Genomic DNA, 17,345 nt, shown 5'->3' with positions numbered 1-17,345 from the left:
ATAAATGTAGAGACATAGGCATCATTGCCATACAGTTGTTTCATGTCAAATTTTTGTACAAAGTTCTGTAGGGTTACATCCAACTTGACTTTACACAATAAAAAGTACAAAGCAAAAAAATCCACAAGTGTGGGTATTTATCAATTGCAGTGGTTGTGCATTATGATAGAAATGTGATACATAAGACTTTAAATACCTGACAAAAACAGAATCTACCAGTTCAGCTAAGCTATCAAACAGTTCAGCAGTGCTGCCTTTGATATACAAAGCTATCTAGTGACGTCTTTGATGAGTAAGCTCTGTATTGACAATAAGCCCCACACCTCATGTTAACATGTTTTTGCTAAGTCTCGGTAGAGTATCTTTGGCATACACTCCAAAGACATGTTTCCTTAATACTGGATCACATTGTTTAGCACACAAGAGCTCAGAGGATTTCATTGTTGTTGTTGTTGTTCCTACTTGACAAACACGTCCCTGGTCTTGTCAACCTCAATGAGAGAATTTCTTTCACTCATGACAATGCAGCTTAGGGTGTGTGCAAGTGCTGATTTGAACTCAATCTCCAACCCATGTGCTTCCTGATTTCAGCAGATTCAAATACTCAGATTCACTGCACACTGTATCAATATCAAAGACAAAAAGAGCACTCCCCAGCAAAAAGTCACTTCTGCTGATAGCATTTCCTGTATTCTTCCTCCACAAACATAATCCATCAAACATGTTCACATAGCTCTCAATGTCATCTGACTGGGTTGGTCTTCCAGGAACACTAACTCCATTGATGTAGAGACTGATGCTTTTCAACATAGAAGATTTGAAGTTGTAGGGGTTACCATTGTAGGAACCATTCAAACTGCTTCTGTTCACAAAGCCTACAATATAACGGTTGGCGATTGGATTGCTCAATCCATCAATGGTCGCAGTCAGCTGAGTGCTTGGAATCGAGGTTACTTTAACCTCACTCTTGGTATATGGGAAGAAAGCATTAGAATCTTGAAACAAGGTGTTGTGTGCTAAAATGAGAGCTGGGTTGACTTTCAGTTTAGATACTTTCAGGTAAGCATCCAGTATTTCGATCTTGTACTCCTGTCCAGCCTTCCCACTGATCAGGCAGAACTGGGGTGGGGATCGTTTCACTGTCAGATTCACACCATGAACCATATGTCTACTCATGTGGAAAATGTCTTCATACAAAGGACCAGACATGGTTAGGGTCTTGCTCCCATCAATGAAGATATGTCGGGATTGTAGACCTGTATTGAGACCAGTGAGGGGATCTGTAGATTCAATGTTAGTCTCGCCTATATCTTTGTAGAACAGTTGTGAAGTCAGTTGAGTGTTCTTAGCTTCTGCACCATAGTTCAACAGAGTTTTCATCATGCTCTTGTAGGCATAGTGATTGTTGGTGGAGGACACCAATTGATTCTGAAGGTACACAGAGACTTGAGAGAAGTGGGATTGCAGGAACAGGTTCACTGTTGCAACAGGTTCTTTTACATCCAGGTTTGTACCATCTGCATGTTTCACCTTAAGTTTTACATGCAAACGTGTACGATTCAGATCAATATAATCACTGCCTGCATTGATGACTTGAAATTCCAAGGGGGATGAGTCATTGATTTGGCTGACTGGACGTACTTCATCAAAATAATGTTGAGTGATGATGGTCTGGTAGGGCGGAAGAGTAAAGAGATTCAGAGAAGGAGGTACTAATTCTTCAAAATTGTTATCATTAAGCAAAGCCATATTTTAACTGAAAATATCGTTCCCTTGCACAGGTGTACACTGGAGCACTTTAGCTGTCTTAGAAGGGATGTTGGCAGTCTGACGGATCTTCTTTGAAGTGGTGATGGGGTTGTTTGCAGCTCTCTTTAAAGATCTCTGGCGCTTCTCTTTTGCATCAGCTCTCTCTACCACACTCTGTGCCTCTGATGTGACTTCCACTTTCACCTTTGGTTCTTCTTGTTGAATCTGAAGACGAGTAGGTATCACCTTTGGATGAGGTTTACCATTGACCAAAGCAGAAGTACCTTTCATGTGCTTCTTGAAATAATTCTTCCATGTGTTATAGTCAGGTACATACAGTGGCATGGACTCCATGGTTTACTCAATGAAAGGGTAACGTCTCAAGTGTAGCGTTGCATGTGTCTCTTCCTTTAAAAATGATAAATGGGTACCGTTACATGCTTTTATATGCAGTTCTATATGTGGAGTCTCCTTAACTTTGATGGGAATGATGTATTCATTGGCAAAAATATAGGAAGGAGCCTGTCTAAGATCGATCCGTCTCAATATAGGCATGTTCTCCTACTAAGGAACTGTCACAAATATTGCACAACACATCCACATAAGTATCATTCAGGTCAGAGATATCAACTTTTCCAAAATGGAGCTCAGGCAAAGACACCACCCAGAAACCATCTAAATTCAACCTTTGATTCAGTTTGACTTGGAATTTGTAAGGTGTATTGTCTGGAAAATAAGACTGCTTGGAGTAAGAGGTCCTTAGAAAAATGTATTTCTCCATTAGAGGTCTTTTAATTCAGCTTCCTCCGCCCAGGAATCAAATGAACTCGGCCAACCTAACCAATGTACTAATACAAGAGTCTTTCCTTTTACACGTTTTTTCTATAAAATATTGTGCACTTGCCACAGTACTTGTTCGTCTTTGTTCACCTTTTACAGCTCATTGGAGTAAAAGCTTCCCTTGATGATTTCATCATGTAAATCTTTGATCTTATACTGTGGTATCTCTTGTCTTTTGAATCGTCTGGCTACTTTAAACAGTTCTTCGGTCCAATCAAGCTCTTTGCTGAAGGGTTTTCGGAGATATGGGATACGTACAAGATCACCTACTTTATATACAAATTTCTTTGCTTATCTTGGTTTAGCGGATTGTAGGGGTTTGACATACAAATGTTCCCACACTTCCAGTTGGTTATTCTTGTTGACTTGCACAGGAGATAGATGGGGTAGTGAAGAATGAATTGTGTGGTTGTAGTTGTTCATCAATTTGGGGAGAACATGTATATAATGTTTATTATTGTTATGTGTCATATATTGTGATTAATGACTTCAGGGTTCTGTTGAAACGCTCCACATAATTGCTTTTGATATTTTCATTTCGAGCAATGGTGATAGTGATGTTATGTTTAGCTAGAAAGGATTTGAATACTCCTTTGAATTCTGATCCAGAATCAACACGCACCTTGTTTGGTTTGCGTGTTCGAGGGTTTCTTTGAAGGCTTTAAGTTCAGTTTCTGGACTTTTGTTTTTCAAAGGAATAGCAAAGGCAAATCGACTGAGAATGTCAATAACCACAAGCAAATACCTGATACCGTCATTCTCTTTATTAAAGCGACTCAGGTCAGCCAAATCTACATCAAACATTTCATTGATGGAATTTACCCTCACTTTCAGTCTCTGGAATCTGTGGTTTACTGGTTTGTGTAAACTGTAAACATCTTGGTTATTCACAAAGCGCTCTACCTTGTGAAGTTTCAAGTTGGGGTGTTGCTTCCTCTGTAACTCTTGGTGTAATTTCTTAGCTCCAAAAAAAACCACCTGGCTTTTCTGGATCAAAGTAATATTTTGCTAATTCTTTCTCATTCACGTGAGATACTCTCTTCTTGTTTGGAATACTCATGGTGAAATGATAAAAAACATAAGGCAAGAATGATTATATATCAAAATTTATTCATATATTTAGACAAATACAATGGTAACTTTCTTTTATATGATGAATATGTAGAATGATATATGAAAAAGAGGATATAGTAGTGATTGTCTATGACAAACGTTTTTCCAAGAGCAACATTTTAACAGTTCGTGGTTTCAATCATTCCAACCACTGAGTAGTTTTAAAGTGTGAGTCACGGTAATCCTTACACTGATAAGGAAGAAAGTTAAAGGAATTTTTCACCGATGGATCATCAGCTATAATGCTCATCCATTTAACTAAAACATGTTCATCTTTAAGATCGATGATTGCAGCTGAAAAATACTTTTCCACTTGTTCTTCTGATAAATTACAGGCATGAATTGATTCGTCTTCTGTTTCAAACATGCATCCAAAACACAATTCACAAGAAAACCGCTGTATCATCTTGGACACTTCAAGACTGTAACAGAGTGTTAAGAGTTCTTCCACATGTCTGAGCTTGTGATATGCATATACTTCATCAACCTGTGGTAGAAATGTTCTTGTGTGTTTGATGATAACTCTTTTGAATGTATCATCAGAATCATCCAGTTGAAAGAGAGTCTTAGCATTTGACACATACTGTTGACGATTTTGAAAGATGTCTGAAGATTTCAGGATAATATTTTCTTGTAGCTGGTTAGCCTCTCGCTGTACATACTTCCAAGTGTAGAAAGAGAATTTATGAGCAGACATGTTTTTTCTCTTATGTCTGTAGCAATAGCGATGAACTCAATGTTCTGTTCAATTGAGTTCTTGAATATATAAGCTGTCATAACTAAACATATATTGTTGTCTATTGGTGCGATTGAGGATTAAGGATTGAGGATGTTTTAGTGTGAGGATTCCATTGTTGATGAGTGAGGATTCCATTGTCTGTGCTGAACTGGAGGTTTTTACCCTACTCATATCTCTTTACTGTATCTTGAAAACGAATATAATCGGGAAGTTCCAGGCGGAAAAGAAATTAAACTGAATCGTTTTAGAAAGCAGACTCCGAATGGCAGCGTCCATACATTACCAGCACAAACTCTTTGAAGGAAAAAAAATTCCAGATTTGTATTCAAGGCCCAATTGACCGACTTTGAGACAGACGCACTGCAAAACATAAACCGCCTGCAGGCACCAGACTGCCGATCCTTACCTGCATTGTAACTGTGTGATCAAAACTCAACCGTTATGTTTATCACCAGCAAAATGGATATTTCTTGAAAATGCTATCATGGTATAACATTTATACTAAGTTATCCTATAATAATTAGATCTACATCAAGTGCTTTTATGAGTTATAATGGTGTAATATTTATACATCATTTCCTATAATTATAGTTTAGCAAGTAATACTGATCATCAGGTAAAATGCATATATAAAATATCAGTAGTTTCAGTTATAGCTTTTTAGATAGATGCTAGCCTAAGGTAATGGGAGCGCATCTTCTAGACATACTATTCAATAAGACAAGGGTTACGTCTACATAGTTTAATAGATTTGAAGCTTTTAGATAAATGCTAGCCTAAGGTGTCAAGATCCCATCTCCCAGATAAAAGATATGTCTACATAGTCTTATAGATTACCTTGAACTATTCTATTTAAGTAAATCTGTCATCACCTATATTAGAATAACATTCAGCAATAACTTAAAATTTGACTCATTAAGGATTAGCCCCCATACAAGCTCGTCTATAGGGCATTAAGGATTAGCCCCAACACAAGCTCATCTATAGCGTCACCATAATCTCTTTCAAAGCATCCAGTAAATATGTCAACAAGATTAGTGCCAGTCCAACAGGATTAACAGGATTAAGTATTCCCCTCTGTCTAGCCATTCCTTTAGCATAGGGCACAACCAATTGTGTATCAACCAATCATATTCCATTTTATTGTTCTAATTTTTGTTAAATACCTACAGTAACCTCTTGTTAGGACAGAGAAGGGGTTTGACTCTCTTACCAAGCAGACCTCTCTCCCACAGCCCAGAGGGTTGTACCGACTCTCTGTGGCACCCTCAGCTATTTTTCTAAGTATATTGTAAATTGTTAATTGTTCTTGTAAATAAAATTGTGATTAGTCTCCTGTGACTCCGGCTCTTTGCTGACTTATTCCCCAAGAAAACCAGCACGCCATTTGGAAGGTATTGTTCTCACAGAACAGTTCCATGATAATGCACTTTGCAATCATTGTCTTTACTTATGCATATTCAGTATCGCCAGAATGGCTTATTTTCACTTATAAGTATCAGCAAACATGCACCTATCAGCCAACCCAAATATTCAACAAAACAACAGGGATGGAATAATTGACATGATTCATGAATATGACACAGGATTGGGGCACAGCTTTTAAATATGCCCATCTCACTACCACAAACAGAAGATCCGGGGTAGAATAGGTCTTCAGCAACCCATGCTCGTCGTAAGAGGTGACTATAGGGATCGGGTATCAGGTGTGCTGACTTGGTAGATGCACGTCATCGTATCCCAATTGGATCGATGTTCATGATATCAATCACTGGATTGTCTGGTCCAAACTCGATTATTTACAGACCGCTGTCATAAAGCTGGTGTATTGCTGAGTGCAGCAATAAACAACATGAAATGAAACGAAACTACAACAAACAAACCAACACCAACAACACCAATACCTCTTCACCAACAAGAATGAGTGAGTGAGTTTGGTTCAATGCCACATAAAACAATATTCCATTTATATCACAGTGTCAGCTTAATGTGGGAGGAAAGCCTGAAGTTATGCAGGTCTTAGATGTTTACCATTTTGTTTAACCCATGAGCTGGGATATGGTAAAGACAAACCGAAAAACAAAACCAGGAAAAATCTGGGATTTGACATTGCTCTGCATAATATTCTGGTTAAGGGGAGCTAACTTAGGTCAGAAAAATATTTAAACTACAAGACATGCTGGATGTTATATGGAGGTCAGGTCAATGTGGAAAGAAAATGTTTTGGTGGTTGTTTGCGGATCTTCTTGGTCCACTGGAGTCACAAGTGATCGTTCAATGTAGTCGCACCGACCATTGCTGTCCACCAGGATGACAGTGTTCGTCCTGACAACAGGAAAGCACATGTAATTACATTCACAGAGTTCGGGTTTTATAACACACTGAATACATACGGCTGATGTGAGTTACGTATACACTACGTTCCTTCATCACCCGTGAATACATACATCAACTCTGGCCTCTGCACACTACGTTCCTTCATCACCCGTGAATACATACATCAACTCTGGTCTCTACACACTACGTTCCTTCATCACCCGTGAATACATACATCAACTCTGGTCTCTACACACTACGTTCCTTCATCACCCGTGAATACATACATCAACTCTGGTCTCTACACACTACGTTCCTTCATCACCCGTGAATACATACATCAACTCTGGTCTCTACACACTACGTTCCTTCTTCACCCGTGAATACAAACATCAACTCTGGCCTCTACACACTACGTTCCTTCATCACACCCGTGAATACATACATCAACTCTGGTCTCTACACACTACGTTCCTTCATCACCCTTTAATACATACATCAACTCTGGTCTCTACACACTACGTTCCTTCATCACCCATGAACTTCTCTTGTTGAATGAGGCAGCCAGAGCCGAGTAAGCTTGGGGTTTATCGGCTTTTGCTTGCAAACAATGCTTCAGAACAGTTGACATACTGACCCTTTAAATACATATGGCAACTCTATTTATCTCTGTTTAATCTGATGCAGAGTTGGCATCTATCAAAATGTGAAAGTGGTAGTCCACAAAGAAACATCACCAGTCCCTGTGAGCCAGGAACAAGCAGTGCATAGCTGACCTCTCGTCATGACAAACCCTAAGTTTGCTTACCTTGTCCCATACATGATAGATGGCAACAACACACCGTTAGCTAACCTCTCGTCATGACAAACCCCAAGTTTGCTTACCTTGTCCCATACATGATAGATGGAGACCACACACAGTTAGCTGACCTCTCGTCATGACAAACCCACAGGTTTGCTTACCTTGTCCCATACATGATAGATGGAGACCACACACGGTAAGCTGACCTCTCGTCATGACAAACCCCAAGTTTGCTTACCTTGTCCCATACATGATAGATGGCGACCACACATGGTTAGCTGACCTCTTGTCATGACAAACCCCACGTTTGCTAACCTTGTCCCATACATGATAGATGGCGACCACACACTGTTAGCTGACCTCTCGTCATGACAAACCCCAAGTTTGCTTACCTTGTCCCATACATGATAGATGGCGACCACACACTGTTAGCTGAACTCTCGTCATGACAAACCCCAAGTTTGCTTACCTTGTCCCACACATGATAGATGGCGACCACACACTGTTAGCTGACCTCTCGTCATGACAAACCCCAAGTTTGCTTACCTTGTCCCACACATGATAGATGGCGACCACACATGGTAAGCTGACCTCTCGTCATGACAAACCCCAAGTTTGCTTACCTTGTCCCACACATGATAGATGGCGACCACACATGGTTAGCTGACCTCTCGTCATGACAAACCCCAAGTTTGCTTACCTTGTCCCACACATGATAGATGGCGACCACACACGGTTAGCTGACCTCTCGTCTCTTATGTTGGTGGGAAAACCCAGGTCTTGACATTTCGCTCCAAGAACACTGTCTGCTGTATATCTGTAACATTTAATATAAGATAGTTATGCTATAAAGCGCTAAGAACAATGTAGGACGAAGCTTGGTTTATTTCACGATAAAACATTGTTCTATCTTGACGTCATTTCTGGAGATTCGAACTTGCACTCGCAATTTGATGACGTTGTATATATGACGACATTATTTTTTACAATGACTTCTTCCCCATAGATGGAACTGGGCAACACAGATAATTGCGATGACCGAGCAATCACATTTCAAAGCATGAGAGATATGACAATCAGTATCGGGGAAAAAAGGTACAGGTAACCAAAGTGAGGATTGGGAGAATATGTGGGAAATACCCACCTGTGCATCAAATGGACTTGTCCGACCATGAGGGGTTGCGCCCATGGTTTATTCTTCCTGCAGTGTTTTATTTATGACAAACAACTCCCACTTGTTTATTTCTTAATTAACCAGTATATTTTAGCTATCTAAAAACTAAATGTATTTAGCACTTGGCCTTTTTATTTTCCTCCAAATGTGAACAAACCTACCCTAACCAACAATGAAATACACCTGACTGAAGAGAAATCTGTTGTTAATTTCCTAGGATATGCAGACATACCTCAACCATTCCCTATGAAATTCTAAAGTGTTATTAGTACTTATTAAACACAAGTTAAAATTGTTTTTAGAGAACAAGCAGTAGTGAACAAACATAGTTCAAACATTGATGAAACTAAAACTTCTACAATCATAGTTACCAATTGATCCTCTTGGCTGCTTGCTGTCTTCGGTCTTAGTAGTGGTACTCATATCAATTACTCACAGATCGGTCCAGAAGTTGGACATGGAGCGCTTATTTGAACAGGGTACATCTTGTAATTCCCAATAATAGCATATTATTACTCATCACATCACTCCAGTTTGATAACGGTGTAAGAATCTACATCAAAATGTCGCTGTTTGCAACACTCATGAGACTGTTATCCATAAAGTTGTATGTTTTGTTATCACATGACGCATGCACAATTTCTAAACTAAATAACAGACCAACTTGAAATGTATCTAAACTATGGGTCCGTATTAAAGTGCAAATGCATGAATGTCTACCCCAGAGTCACCTCACCAACACTTACTGTCCTTTGTCGTTGAGGAAATCCATTAAGGAATCTACCAGCTTGTTCTTGGCTTCAGGACTTCGGTTTTCTTCAATGATCTTCTGAAACTGAGGGCGCCCTTGTTCAATCTTCTGCCAAGGCCTATCAACAGTTGAATTTCCAAAGGCATGGTAATCTAATAAGGGCAACAAAGAAAATCCCTTAAACCAAACTTTAACACAAAACCAATCACAATGTCCCCATCCTTGTATTTGATGTGTCGGTAATATTGTGATATCCGGCTGTACATGGGGAGTGGTCATTTATTATGGGGAGTGGTAGATCAAAGGGACTCAGGGGAGGGTCACCACTAAATATGAATATCTCTAGGGGAGGGTCATGAACCACGATACACATACTTGGGGATGGAGATTTTATAATAAAACAAACAGTGCTATTGCATTTGTCTTTTCAGGGAGGGTCTTGAAAAAAGGACATCGGGAGGGTCAGCTAATTAAGACAAGCATTGGGGGGGTCATTATTTTTTTTAGTACATTTGTGCAGCAAAAACTTCTGGTCTCATTGTCATGGCTTACCTTGTCTTAACCATAACCTCTCCTTTCTCCAGCAAGTGAATGATACACCTATACCCTTCTCATTGTTTCCCATGCAACTGTGTCAAGAATGAACACACAATGCCATTTAGAAAGTGAGTGAGTAAGTGTGGTTTTACGCTGCTTTTAGCAATATTCCAGCAATAACACGGCGGGGGACACCAGAAATGGCCTCCACACATTGTACCCATGTCAGCTACCCGACCGAACCCCATTTAGAAAGTGGTCAAATGTAACATGGATATGGTAACGTGTCAATTTACACTTGCCAGAGGGGTTATCAAAGTACATGATCTAGACTACCAGTTGTCTGACTTTCATTTTTGTGGAAGCCTCGGTAGCTGAGTGGGTGGATCACTGACTTTGTGTGCTGTCGATTAGGTGCCTCACTCTGGAAGTGTGGGTTCAAACCTTAGAGGGGTCTCAACCCAAAAAGGTATGAGAATCTGTGCTTTACTAAGAGAGTGTTATCCCAATATAACATTTGTTATATGTCAAGAACACATCAGTTTCTGGGTAATTTTTGTCAAAGTTTCTAAAATTTAACATTACCGTGTACGGAAAAATGAAATTTGATCATAAATAAACACAGCAGATGACAATAAAACCAATCGCCCAAACGCATCACGGCAACAGCCATGGTAACCCCATGCACATGAGCTCCCCCATTTTTTGCCCGAAAAAAATCCCAACAGAGAGGATAACATTCATTAGTAATTGAATTGCTACCACATGCCAAGAGTGACAAGAAATCAGCGACACCAAGCCCTTGGACGATTGCAAGCTGGACAAACTGCCCGGCAAGTAGCCAATGCATTTCAAGTCCATGTAAGGACCATATACAGGCTCCAGCAAAGGTACCAGACCACCAACACTTCAGATGACCGACCACGTAGTGGAAGACCAAGGGTCACCACCTGATGTCAGGATCGTCAGATTGTGCGACAGCATCTTCAAGATTGCTTTGTTACTGCTGCGGAAACTGGTTGACAGACCATGGGGACACACCAGCGACACATTAGTGCGTTTGACCATTGACGAGCAGACACCTCCACTATCACAGGCCACACCGAGGACCCATTCTGACACCATGTCATCACCAGGACCGTCTTCAGTGGGCAACACAGCACCAGCATTGGCGCCAGCACAGCAGAGAAGACGAGAGCTGTTACTTTATCTCAACAGCAGATGGCAGAGAGAGAGCCTGGCGACACCATGGGGAACGTTATTCGGATGCTTGTGTTGTTTAGAGAGACTCGTGGGATGGTCCGAGCATCATGGTGTGGGGAGGAATTGGTCTTGCACAGAGGGTCGGCCTGTGGTCTTCCAGAACATTGGTCCAGGGAGAGGCAATGGCGTCACAGCAGCTTGGTACATTGATCAAGTCTTGAGACCACACGCCATACCTCATTTGGCAAACACGAGTTTCAGCATGACAACGCACATGCCCACACTGCGAGAGCAACAAGAGACTTCCTCCAGCAGAATGGCATTAGAACCATGCAGTGGCCTGCCCTCTGTCCCGATTTAAATCCCACTGAGCACCTGTGGGACGAGATTCAAAGACGGCTAAATGACGTCCGACCAAGGCCGACAACTGCAGCTGAACTGCGTCAGGCGTTCCTCAGAGTGTGGGCTCAAGTGCCTATGGCCTTCATCAACTGCCTCATCCATTCCATGTATTGATGTTGCACGGCAGTCATCAATGCACATGGCGGACACACAAGATACTGACTTGTGATGCCATTTTCTCAGAGACTAGTCTTGTGTTTCACTTTAAGAAAATTTGACACTTTAATTTCAACCTTGATGATCAGTTTTGCCAAGTTTCATCTTCTTAATATGTCTCAAAGTATGTTTACAGTGTTTGGACAAATAAGGTTTCTCATATATCTAATTCTATCCATAGTGATGTTTCTTTTGCGGTTCAGTATAGATCTTGATTATTGATCATATCATCTTAACTGGGCGCTGCCATTTTTTTTACAATATACAAGAGGTGGAATCTGATTGGTCCATAGGAGAGGATTAGAAGGGACATAACTTGTAATAGCCACTGGTGGCGCTACAATCAAGCGCAGGAATTCCAGCCTTGTTAGGCAAGGGTGGAAACTGGACTTTTAAAGTCAGTTCACTCTATTGCCTCACAAAGATGACTGTGCCACTGACACTAGAGGATGTACAACACAACCCTGGTTACCTCCGAGTGGCAGCCTTTGCATTCTTCTCTCTTCTTCAGAACTCTCTGTCAGGTACATCGCCAGCGGATGTGGGCCTCTGAAATAGCAGAGTAAAAGAGAACTGCAACTGCTTTAAGAGACATTGAAATCATACTAGTTTCATACAACTACTTAAATTACTAATCAGCGTTGCATCTCTGTATGAGTGGGTGAAGCATTCAGAGCAGCGTATCTGATTTCAAAAATGAACTTAAACAGTTGTTGTTACTTAGATTGGGAGGTCAGCTGACAACCTTCTCTGGAGGTATTAATAGAGTGAGTGAGTGCCTTAAACTGTAATGTTGCATCAGCATTATTTCATTGGCATTGTGTGTTCATAGCATTATTTCAGCCAAATAGTGCGTAGGGGTGGGGGGTATCAGATCTTAATGCAGAGAGGTATCATATCATAGTATAAGATCTGACTTTAATGAGATTGTATCAAAAATAAACAGAAGAAGAATTGCTTGTTTGCACATCACCAACCACAAGTATAATGGAAAATGTTGTGTGTCCGTGCAACATGGTCACTGTTCATCAATGGCAGAATGAAAGAACAAACAATGATACACATGACCTGGACTCAATGACACACAATCAGCAATGAAACACAATCAGCACTAATCCACACAATCAAGGCCCAATGATACACAATCATCTCTAATACACACAATCAGGGCACAATGATACACAATCAGCACTAATACACACTATCAGGGCACAGTGACATTCAATCAGCCATGGTACGCACAATCAGGGCACAATGAAACACAATCAACACTTATTCACACAATCAGGGCACAGTGATATGCAATCAGCCATGGTACACACAATCAGGGCACAATGAAACACAATCAACACTTATTCACACAATCAGGGCACAGTGATATGCAATCAGCCATGGTACGCACAATCAGGGCACAATGGAACACAATCAGCACTAATACACACTATCAGGGCACAGTGATATGCAATCAGCCATGGTACGCACAATCAGGGCACGATGAAACACAATCAACACTAATCCACACAATCAGGGCGCAGTGATATGCAATCAGCAATAGTACACACAATCAGGGCACAATGAAACACAATCAGCACTAATACACACAATCAGGCCACAATGAAACACAATCAGCACTAATCCACACAATCAGGGCACAATGATACACAATCAGCACTAATCCACAAAATCAGGGCACAATGTTATGTAATCAGCAATGATGCGCACAATCAGGGCACAATGAAACACAATCAGCTCTAATACACACAATCAGGGCACAATGATACACAATCAGGGCACAATGATACACAATCAGGGCACAATGATACACAATCAGGGCAAAATGAAACACAATCAGGGCACAATGATACACTGATGGGCAATCATCAAAGTCACGGCTTGACCACCTGATCCCCATTTAGGGATCTTTTATGACAACTGTGAGCAACTTTGGTCCATTCGGAATACCCTGAATATTTGGAAAACATTTTAAAACCAAATTTGTTGAAAAATGGTAAATGATATCTAAATATCATCATGAATTATTTTTTAAAACCATAATACAAATGTTGCGAGAGTGTCTCGATTGTATTCAGTTGCATGATGGCGTGACTCAGGACACAGTGTTTAGCACTATGATGGAACCCATGAGAATGGTGCTGACAAACCAGTGATGAAAGTTTGAGTGAAACTGGGAATCGAAACATGATCAGCAGATCCTGGCATAACTAAGGGTGTCAACATTGCACAGTATACAGCACACCAATTGACCACAGATTTCATATTTTCTGGGCATCATGATGATCTACTTCAATCTACATACCCTGCTTCAAGGAGAACAAGGTGGAACCCGTTATACTGGGAGCTGACTAGGTCTTTAGACAGGTCTTGCAGGAACGTCTCAGCACATGTGTCCGAGGCTATGAAATCCCTCGCCAAGAACCCTGAAGTAAAACTCTTTGTCAGCTAGAATAGTGGTTTCATGTTGCTTTCAGTAATTTCGTATAAAGAATGGGCTTTACAAATTATACCCATGTGGGGAATAGAACTTGGGTATTTCGAGTGGTGAGCCACCACTTTAACCACGAGGCTGACCCTATGAAGATCTGGAGTAGAGTAGGTCTTCAGCACCCCATGCTTGTTGTAAGAGGGGACTAACGTGATTGGGTGGTCAGGCTCGCTGACTTGGTTGATGCATGTCGTTGTATCCCAATTGTGTAGATCGATGCACATGATGACAATCACTGGATGGTCTGATCCTTCATTATTTACAGACCACCTTCATATAGCTGGAATATCGCTCACTGCGGCGTTAAACAACAAACAAACAAAGTGAGTGAGTGAGTGATTGAGTTTGGTTTTACGCCGCTTTTAGCAATATTTCAGCAATATCACGGCAGGGGACACCAGAAATGGGCTTCACATTGTATTCATGTCGGGAATTGAACCCGGGTCTTCGGCGTGACGAGCTAACGCTTTAACCACTAGGCTACCCGACCGCCCCCAAACAAACAACGCATGAGGCTACCAACTCTTCATTGTGGGGAAGGGAAAGGCTCTCATCAAACTTCCATCATCCTATTCTAGAAATAGAATTGCATAATCACAATATTTAAAATGTCCTCATAAGAAATCCTTCGTAACTAATCTTGACACACGTACCAGTCAAGAAAGAATATGATTTGGGATTGTGCCATTATAATGCTACATCATATGATACAACTAATCGATCAGAGTTGTGTGAAGACTCAATGTTATATAAGTACAGGAACTTTGACAAGTGTTACCTCTTCCTTTCCTGTTGGGGAGGTGTTCTTCGAGTATGTTCAGAAGAACTCCAATCTTGCCCTGTTTGTTGATCCCCAGCCAAATCCCACCCTCTCTCCCCGGCTTCTGGTCCAAGCCTACTCAGAAACAACACACAAACAACAATGGTAAACTCAATGGTAAACTTAATGGTAAACTCAATGGTAAACTCAATGGTAAACTCAATGGTAAACTCAATGGTAAACTCAATGGTAAACTCAATGGTAAACTCAATGGTAAACTCAATGGTAAACTTAATGGTAAACTCAATGGTAAACTCAATGGTAAACTTAATGGTAAATGACAACTTAGCTTTTCACAGAACACAATTTTAACTAACAGGAATGGTATGTTACTTCAAATGCTAAAAAAAGCATCAGATTTGAACTTGAAAGAATTTCCAAACTAGTCTACTAAGAAATACATCATTGATAAAAAAAATTACAATTTAAGTGAACTTATATAAATAATTCATCACAGATATCATATTCATTTCCTTCATTGGAAATTTAATCCAACATTGACAAATTCATTTACAACCTGAAACAAGGCAAAGAGTGAGCAGGGCTCACGAATACCCCCGACTTTGACTCCCTACATACTTCTAAGTTCAAAACACGAAAAAGAGCAATATTTTCTAAGAAAATCAAAGTATCGGAATCAAGTTATAGGTTGCACAAATGCTGAAGAAAAACAAATTCTATGTTCAAAAGAAGAAAGAAAATAATATTTGTTCAGAAAATACACATACCAAAATCAAAATGTAGCACTGCTTCCATTTCTATTGAAAGTTTCCTTAAATTTGTAAAGAATCTTTTGTCATAGAAAGTGTTCACCAAGTTTCAATGAATCTATGCAGTAGTTTTCAAGTTATGGGTCTTACAAAAAATTACCTTGGAAGGATGGACGGAAGGACGGAAGGACGGACGGACGGACAGATGGACTGACAGAATTCCTTGGTATAACTAAACACCCTCCCTTTTAAGTCAGTGGCATAAAAATTGGAAGAATGATTTTGGATGATAATAAACAGAATCTGACCCATGTGTCTTTTGAAATAGTGTTTATATTGTGGTAACAAAAGAAACCAGGTGAAATTCAATATTAATTGGCACAGTGGTTATGTTGAACATGTCTTACTGCTGAGGCAGTTGTCCTTCTCCCCCCAGTATGCTGCTGTTGATGTGGGTCGAGTCCAGAACTCATCTCGGTTGTTGGCAAGAACTAGGCGGTAGGTGCCACATTCCTCTCGGTCATTCAGTTGGAAGAACAAGATACACATCTTGGTTGCTCACCAGTTACACCTGTTTGGGAAATTAAGAATGCATTATATTGTGATGGCCTTTGTGACAGCAAGAGACAAGGTCCTGAATGTTAATTAGATGTTGTGGTATTGGGGCCTTTGTTACTTAGTGGTAGTCGACTGTCAGCCGTTGTCTTATGAATGAGAGGTCAAACTGACATGGATACATGAGGGAGGACCCTTTGGGCTATGACATGGTACATACTTAGGGCCTAGTATACTCGAACCCTGTGGTACAGCCGCATTCGTCATATAGCGGCATTTGTGATTTCTACTTTAACGTAGAACAGGAGCAAATAAAGCATCACTTGTACTAGTGATTAATACAATGATTAAGATTACCAAGAAAGGTAATGAACTTAATGAGTTATTACTGAAGAGCTTATTCACCGAAGATTAACACAAGTTACAGTCTTTTGCAAATTCATGAACGCTGAACACAATTATCAATTAACAGTCAATTTGAACAGGAACATCAGGTCATTGATCTACTTCATGGACACCTCAAAGTCTTTGAGGTAGGCAGGCGTCTTGCTGTGTCTGGTAGATCGTCTCAGGTTGTCTGGAACTTCAGGTACAGGTATTACCTGAGATTTGGGTCTGCCCGTCTCATGTACTGAGACAGAGTCAGGTGACTTCACATTTGTTGAGTGTTGAGTCACGGGTGTAATATCTGAACTTACACCGGTCTCCGCTGCAGCAATCAGCTTTGGGACAGGAGTAGGAGGATTGGTCTCACTTGATTTTCTCAAGTGTACTCTATTTCTTCTGTAGGAACCATTCTCACCCTCGATTTCATAAGAGCGTTCGTCAAATCGTTTACTCACAGTTCCTTTCTCCCACTCTTTCTGTCCTAGTCGATAGGGTTTCATGCGAACCATATCTCTGACCTCCAAGGGAAATAAGTCTCTCGCATGTCTGTTGTAGGAGTTGAGATCTTTTTCTCTGGGCACTCTCTAT

The 17,345-nt window shown here is 40.5% G+C and overlaps 2 protein-coding genes across 2 annotated transcripts; both read right to left on the bottom strand.

Annotated features, from left to right (window-relative positions):
• Positions 1-558: 558 nt before the first annotated feature.
• LOC139472566 (uncharacterized protein F54H12.2-like) lies at positions 559-1,749 on the bottom strand. Its single transcript, XM_071255036.1, has one exon. It carries the CDS (start codon positions 1,747-1,749, stop codon positions 559-561), a length of 1,191 nt encoding a protein of 396 aa, XP_071111137.1.
• A 4,878-nt stretch (positions 1,750-6,627) lies between these two features.
• LOC139472485 (transport and Golgi organization 2 homolog) lies at positions 6,628-16,364 on the bottom strand. The gene is made up of 7 exons (XM_071254962.1): positions 16,223-16,364; positions 15,064-15,180; positions 14,100-14,220; positions 12,255-12,331; positions 9,480-9,636; positions 8,260-8,376; positions 6,628-6,766 (listed from the first exon to the last, which is right to left on the bottom strand). Exons 1-7 carry the CDS (start codon positions 16,362-16,364, stop codon positions 6,628-6,630), a joined length of 870 nt encoding a protein of 289 aa, XP_071111063.1.
• Between the last annotated feature and the right edge of the window lie 981 nt (positions 16,365-17,345).

This window comes from Haliotis cracherodii, unplaced genomic scaffold (genome assembly GCF_022045235.1).
Source record: "Haliotis cracherodii isolate W230 unplaced genomic scaffold, xgHalCrac1.p SCAF_24, whole genome shotgun sequence".
NCBI classification, from domain to species: Eukaryota; Metazoa; Mollusca; class Gastropoda; order Lepetellida; family Haliotidae; genus Haliotis; species Haliotis cracherodii.
The sequence above is the reverse complement of the archived record's forward strand: the minus strand, read 5'-3'. Positions and strand labels throughout refer to the sequence as shown.

What these genes read in the sequence shown, in the direction of transcription:
- LOC139472566 (XM_071255036.1), bottom strand. Translation starts at nt 1,749, where the DNA reads ATGGCTTTGCTTAATGATAACAATTTTGAAGAATTAGTACCTCCTTCT.
- LOC139472485 (XM_071254962.1), bottom strand. Translation starts at nt 16,364, where the DNA reads ATGTGTATCTTGTTCTTCCAACTGAATGACCGAGAGGAATGTGGCACC. An exon ending in CTTGTTCTCCTTGAAGCAGG is followed by an intron (nt 12,332 to 14,099) that starts GTATGTAGATTG and finishes CTGCTATTTCAG; the next exon opens with AGGCCCACATCCGCTGGCGA. An exon ending in GCAAAGGCTGCCACTCGGAG is followed by an intron (nt 9,637 to 12,254) that starts GTAACCAGGGTT and finishes TGCCCTTATTAG; the next exon opens with ATTACCATGCCTTTGGAAAT.